At 39.0% G+C, this 6,925-nt stretch overlaps 1 protein-coding gene across 1 annotated transcript; it reads left to right on the plus strand.

The window, feature by feature from the left end:
* On the plus strand, nucleotides 1,420-5,287 carry LOC109844943 (exocyst complex component EXO70A1-like). Its single transcript, XM_020414121.1, has 2 exons — nucleotides 1,420-3,369; nucleotides 4,156-5,287. Exon 1 carries the CDS (start codon nucleotides 1,550-1,552, stop codon nucleotides 3,140-3,142), a length of 1,593 nt encoding a protein of 530 aa, XP_020269710.1. The 5' UTR covers nucleotides 1,420-1,549; the 3' UTR covers nucleotides 3,143-3,369; nucleotides 4,156-5,287.

A 6,925-nucleotide genomic window follows, 5' to 3' on the forward strand; every position in this document is an offset into this window, starting at 1 on the left:
TGGGGGGTCTGTTTTTTTGGGTTTCGAGGCAGGGAGGAGGAGATGTGATGAAGGTAGGGGAAGGACGTGGATTTGCTTGGCGTTTTTTGGAGAACTGCACGGGACTGCACGGGACTAGTAGTCCCGTGCAGCTCAAAAATAATAAAATCGACCATCCCTTTTCAGTGAAAAGGGTCGGTTTCGCTGAATATTTTTTAAGCAGTCGATTTTACTTATTAATTTTTAAAAACGGTCGATTTTAAAAATCTGCCCTATCTTTTATAAATTTTAAATTTTTAGTGTGTGATGGTAATTCATTGAATTCATCTTTGTTGTTCGCAAGTTCTAAAATTTCAGAATTTCATGGTGTTTTTTTTTATTTGAACTTTTGAGGGTATTTTTATAGTCTTTAAAATACTGACGGTTTCATATTTGCTGTTTTAAGTTTTTAAACGTCTAGATATTTTATGTAATTTTATACTTTTAAGAGTGTTTTTATAATTTTTAAAAAATTTTAAGTTTTTTTATAATACTTCATATATTATAGCATATTAATTTTTAAACTATTGACTTGTAAGTAGTTCACATGGATTATGATAGCATATAAGTATAATTATAATAGATTAAAATTTAAATTAGATATTCAAAATAGTTAATAATAATATTAAATATGAAAACAATTTTCCGAATTTTTATTTTTAAATGATATGATTCAGCTAATCAGCGCCCATGCCAATAAAGAAGGAATCATTTGCGGGCCCACTCATTGACAAACGAGCGGATGCCAGTGCCAGCTAAGCACTATTGAGCCAATGCCAGAAAGTTGCACCTGGTTACAAATGCACCCACTTTAACACCAATTAAATCCGTCAGGGGTCACGAGCATGAGCGAAGCGGGTCTCCGATACGAAAACAAAAACAAATCTTCCGTGTCTCAATGCACTCGGCCGTCGGTGCCGAGCGGGGCCCCACAACGCGAGGGTTATTCTTTTGAGTAGTTCCGCTGGTCTCCATGTTCACGAAATTTCAAGGACGCATCACGTATCACTAGTCACTACACCAAAATCCAGTGCGCACCTGACTCACACCGGATCACTCTTTTTGTACTCTCCTAAATGCGCCTCCTCTTTTCTCTCTACAAAACGACAGTGCATGTACAAGAAAGGAGGAGTTCATTTATCATCACCTCAGCGTGGCGTATTGACAGCCGTCCGTTTATGAACCCTTACATGCGACAGCGATAATCTAGCCGTCCATTCCACAATTACCGGAATCCCAATTCCCGCTATCGTAATATTCCATGACCCCTTCACTTTCCCTCTCTGAAGTCAAAAAGTTGGACTTCCCCTCTTCAAAATTCTCTCTTCAATCAGCGCTCGTCTTTTGACGATCAAACAACTCAATCAGCAAACGAAACCCCAGGATGGACGGCTACAAAGCCGGTCGCGGCGACGCCGATCGGTACTTGAGGGCGGTCGACGAGATCCGGCGGTCTCTCAGCGACTCCGTCACCTCAAGCCCTAAGCGCCTCTCTTGCTCGTCGTCTTCCTGTCCGTCGCCGGCGAACGCGATGCAGATCGCCATGGCCAGGCTCGAGGACGAGTTTCGGAACATACTCGCTTCGAAAGCGAACGAAGTGGAGATCGATTCGCTAGTCGATCTCAGTTCTCTCTCGATGACCAGCGACCGATCCGGCGATTTCTCCGACGAGGAGAGCTCGGTCGGAGAAACAAGTGAAGGGAGTAACAGCACGAGAACTAGTTCTAGCTATCGATCTACGAAGAGCATACGCGAGATCGATCTCCTGCCGTCCGATGCGATAAGCGATCTCAGAGCCATCGCCGATCGCATGATCGACGCTGGATACGGCCGCGAGTGCTTTCAGGTGTACGGCAGCGTTAGGAAGGCCGCGATCGATCTCAACCTCCGCCATCTCGGAGTGGAGAAGCTCAGCATCGGCGACGTTCAGAAGCTCGAGTGGGAGGTTCTCGAGGGCAAGATCCGGCGATGGATCCGAGCAGCGAAAGCTTGCGTTCGCATCGTATTCGCCAGCGAGCGGAGTCTCTGCGACCGAGTATTTGGATCTGATGAAGCTCCGTTCATTGATACCGTTAAAGGAGCCGCGCTCCAGCTGTTCGGATTCCCTGACGCCATCAGCATCGGCCGGAGATCGACGGAGAAACTGTTCAAGATTCTTGATCTTCACGATGCGATCTCAGATTTGTTGCCGGATATAGCGTTTGTTTTTCGATCGAAGGCGTCGGAATCGATCTACAGTCACGCTTCCGATATCTTGAGTAGGCTTGCTGAAGCTGTTCGCGGGATATTGTCGGAGTTTGAAAACGCAGTTCTTCGAGAGGCTACAAAAATCCCGGTACCCGGAGGTACGATCCACCCTTTGACTCGATATGTTATGAATTATATTAGTCTTATTTCGGATTACAAGCAAACTTTAGTTCAATTGATTGTGAGTAAGCCGTCTGCGAGTTCGAGGTTTAATGGAGAGGATGTGGGTGGTGGGGTGATGGAGATTGAGTTTCCAGAATCAGAGAATCAGTCACCATTGGCTTCGCATTTGATCTGGATCATAGCTATACTTCAGTACAATCTTGAGGATAAGGCGGCTCTTTATAGGGATACCGCATGCTCTCATCTTTTCTTGATGAATAATGTTCATTATATAGTGAACAAGGTGAAAGGGTCACTGGAGCTGCGAGAGCTGATTGGCGACAATTTTTTGAAGAAATTGACAGGAAAATTCAGGCAGTCTGCAACTAGCTACCAAAGGGCAACTTGGGTGAAAATTCTTCATTGTTTGAGAGATGAAGGGATTCATGTGAGTTCTAGTTTCTCATCTGGGGTGTCAAAGTCGACATTAAGAGAGCGATTCAAGTCATTCAATGCTGCTTTTGATGAGGCACACAGGACTCAAGCCGTGTGGTTTGTGCCTGATGTTCAATTGAGAGAGGAGCTGAGGATCTCTGTGTCGGAAAAATTGTTGCCAGCTTATCGTTCCTTCCTAGGCCGGTTCAGGCATCATATAGAGAATGGGAGGCACCCTGAGATGTATATTAAATACTCGGTTGAGGATCTTGAGGGAATGATGCTTGATTTCTTCGAAGGGTGCCCGCCTAATGCACTCAGCAGGAGAAGGTCTCATTGAAATTGTTTCCAGGAAAAAAAAATGACTAGTTTGATGGCATTTGTAGTGGCAGATATTCTTTGAATCTTTTGGGAATATCAGGTGCATGCTGTGCGAGATCAAAGATCTGGACCTTCCAGTTCATGCGGTCGACTATAAGTTATCGGCTACAACGTGTAATTTGAGGAAAAGAAGTTGATTGTTGGAGCTGTCTGCTTATCCAGCATGCACTTGGTTACTTCCCCTTTGTAAGGAAATTGTTTTAATTTGTTATATGACCTTCTTTTTGTTTAGAATGTTCATATTATTTTTTGTTCATTTTAGCATCCATTTGGATATGATATTTTGATATTAGCACGTTTTTTAGCTGATATCTTCATATCTTAAATCTTTCTATAGTTATTGCATGTTTATTGAACACAATATTTTTTTCCATTATTGTTTATGTTATTCTGTTAGTTTCTTTGGAAGAGATGATTATGTTAATACAGATACAGCTTATATGGATATGCGACTTCCAATATGCTCTTTGGCTTTTCCTTTATACCGTATCCTGTTTCTGAAATTGAGATAAACCCTAACTTAATGGACCTGAAATTTGTCATCTTACGTGCCATTATTATTGCATCTCTTATGTTATGGAGCTGTTAGATTCTTTTGCTTAATGATCAGTTAGAAGGAAATTTTTACTTGTAAGTGTTGCCTTTCTTGTTAACAATTTGTATTCACAAAGTCAACAGGCTAATTATATTTTCCTCTTGACATTGTGAGTTACGAGTGATGCTTTAACATAATATTTATGCACTTGTATATGTTGAATACAGCAGTTGTTGGTAACTAGTAGATGTTATCTTTCTTACTTTAAGCCCTTGACTCGACAGAACCTTGAGTACTAAATGTTTGCTTGTTAGTTAACTACCTGGAATAAGATATATGTAGTTGAAATGCATGTCCATCACTATTAAGGTCATGCTAAAGAGTTTGCCCTATAGGACTCATTTAACAGGAGTTGCTTACAATCTCCTCGCCTACAGAAAAATCACAGTATGCTATACATCGGAAATGCCCCTTCACTGTGTCTGGGAACCTCTTTCTCGATGTTGATAAGGATGTTGTCATCGTTGCTACCAGGCCATTGCTTTACTCTCCATCCTCATCAAACCTCTTCAATCTCAGACCCATACCTATGCAATCAGGGATCTACACAACCACTCAGCAGACCGAAAATAATTTGACGAACCCTTTGTCCTCCTCATCAGATTTGTTATTATTTGGTAATTTAGAGTGGAAGGAGATAATTGTAAACAACAGACGTCCTTGCTTTGCGACGACTAGCATACACAATGTTATCTGTTGGAGATATATGAATTAGTAAAACTTGAATAATGAACTCTCTTTGTCGAACTCTCTTTGTCATACTTTGTCCTTTTGTTTTCTTTAACTTTTTGCAAAGATGACATTGACCATCTGTTAGGGACTATAGTAAATTAGCAGTTAGCTGTAGTGTAAATATATTTTTATACTCACTTTTTAAGCGGATACTGACATCTGATTGGTACAAGGTACATCATGGATTTGTATTCCTAGATGTCTCCTTTCAAAAATTTATGTAATTAGACCGTTTTAGATTTTTCCAGAGCAAATGTCATCTGTTTTAACTGATTCGTTAAAAGTATCAGCATTCTACTGGAAAGGATATGCACTTGCTTCCTTGAGGGGCAAGATGTACATGGACGTAAATATCATCAGTAAGTTCAACCATACTCTTAATCCTGAATCTTGTTTCCTACATGCTTGAGATTATTCGTGTAAATAGCATTTATTGTGTATATGGTTTCTCACACCGTGCACGTCCATATTATCTTGTAAACTTATTTTTACTTATTTAATGATATGTTTCTTCCATTTCATGTGTATGCACTGAGTCCACTGCAAAAATAGATGAAACAAGAGTTCAAAGTCCTAGTATTCTCTTAAAGATTTATGCCATCCAAGTGGGATTTGGTGTTCTGTACTTCAATTACAGCCTGATTAGTTGTGTCAAGATCCTTGAACTTGCAGGGCCTAGATCTTCCTTGCATATCGAGGGTGGTTTTCTTCTGAAGGATTGAGGAGTAAAATGCATATCCACTTTGAACTGCAGAGAATTTATATCTGAGCTAATGGTTTTATCTCTTCAATTTACTTCTTAAAAGTATGTCGTCTCTGCAATTTACTTCTTAAAAGTATGTCGATACATGTTCATGGTTTTATCTACGATCATTTCTTTTCCAAGCAAGTTAAAAGCAGTTATAATAGCTTGAGTTCTATACTAGTCATGATATCTTAAACTGCAGAAGATCTTAACTTATCATCGACTTATCGACAAGTTATATACCTACTTATTTACAGGTTAAGAGGCTTCGATGCATGATTTTAGTCCCTTGTAGTGGTGTTATTTTGCTAATTAATGCATCTGGTAGCTGTTTTGCATCATCAAGTAGGTACAAATAACTTGTGATCACAGCTATTCGACACATCAAAGGCTTCCAAATTTGCATAGCATTAGTACTACATTATATGAGCACGCCAGTATATCCCTTTTTCTATTCTTGATATATGATCTTGAATAATTGTGAAAACTGTATAATAAGCAGGCTGCTTAAGCTCTGTGCAAATGACAGCTGAGAGTGTGATACTTTCAAGGCTAAATAGCACTTATATACCCTATTGTTTCACCATCTTTACACTTAAATGCCCCAACTTGTATTTGGTAGGGGGAAAAAACACCCTAAAGTTTTTTAAACTTGCATTTATATACCCTCACTTTTTTTGGCGGCACTTAAATACCCAAAAGTCTTTACAATTAGCACTTAAATACCCTAAATTTTTTAAAACTTGCACATAAATACCCTCATTTATGCAAACCTAGGGGTGTTTAAGTGCAGGCTTAAAAAAAGTTTAGGTTTAGGGTATTTAAGTGCCAAATTTAAAAGCTTTAGGGTAGTTAAGTATAAGTTTTAATAAATTTAGGGTACTTAGGTGCTATAAAAACTAAGTGAGGGTATATCAGTGCAAGTTTAAAAAACTTTAGGGTATTTTCGTGCTACCACATACGAGTAGGTATATAAGTGAGAAGCAGATGAGACAATAGGGCATATAAGTGCTATTTAGCCTACTTTCAATATAATATTATGTATTTTAATGAGCAAGCAGGGTACTTGAGTTGATCAAAATGACAGCTGAGAAGTATGAGGAGTAACAGCTGTACGTGTTTCTTAATTACAGTACACATTGAGCTGGAAGAGTGGCTTTCGTAGTAGCGCATATTTTCTTGTTTTTTTTTGCGTAAGGTATTAGTTAACTCCTAATTTTTATTCTGTTATTATCTGGTTGTTTTTGGCTGATTTCTGAATTTGAAGGATTTGAATGCCATTTGAATGTCTTGGAGATTCAATATAAGATATGTGTCTTCTTTCTGCCGGGTGGTGGTGTTCTGTTTGTTTTTCCTCACTTAAAACCGCACGTGTGTTGTCACGTTGTTTGCGACTGCTTTTGGGCTGAATCGCACTTATTAAATACCCTATTGTTTCACTATCTTTACACTTAAATACTCTTATAAGTTGTAAAAAATAGCGTTTTAATATATTAAATTGTAAAAAATTGGCACATTAGTACCTTTTGTTAGTTCTCATGGGATATTTTTAGGAAATTATCTTAACAGCTATAAGAGAAGGTATCAAAGTGTTACTTTTTTTTACAACTTTGGGTATTAAAGCACTCCTTTCTTTCAAGGGAAAAATTGCAAAATAGACCGTTTTTATG

This window comes from Asparagus officinalis, chromosome 6 (genome assembly GCF_001876935.1).
Source record: "Asparagus officinalis chromosome 6, Aspof.V1, whole genome shotgun sequence".
In the NCBI taxonomy this organism is placed as follows: Eukaryota; Viridiplantae; Streptophyta; class Magnoliopsida; order Asparagales; family Asparagaceae; genus Asparagus; species Asparagus officinalis.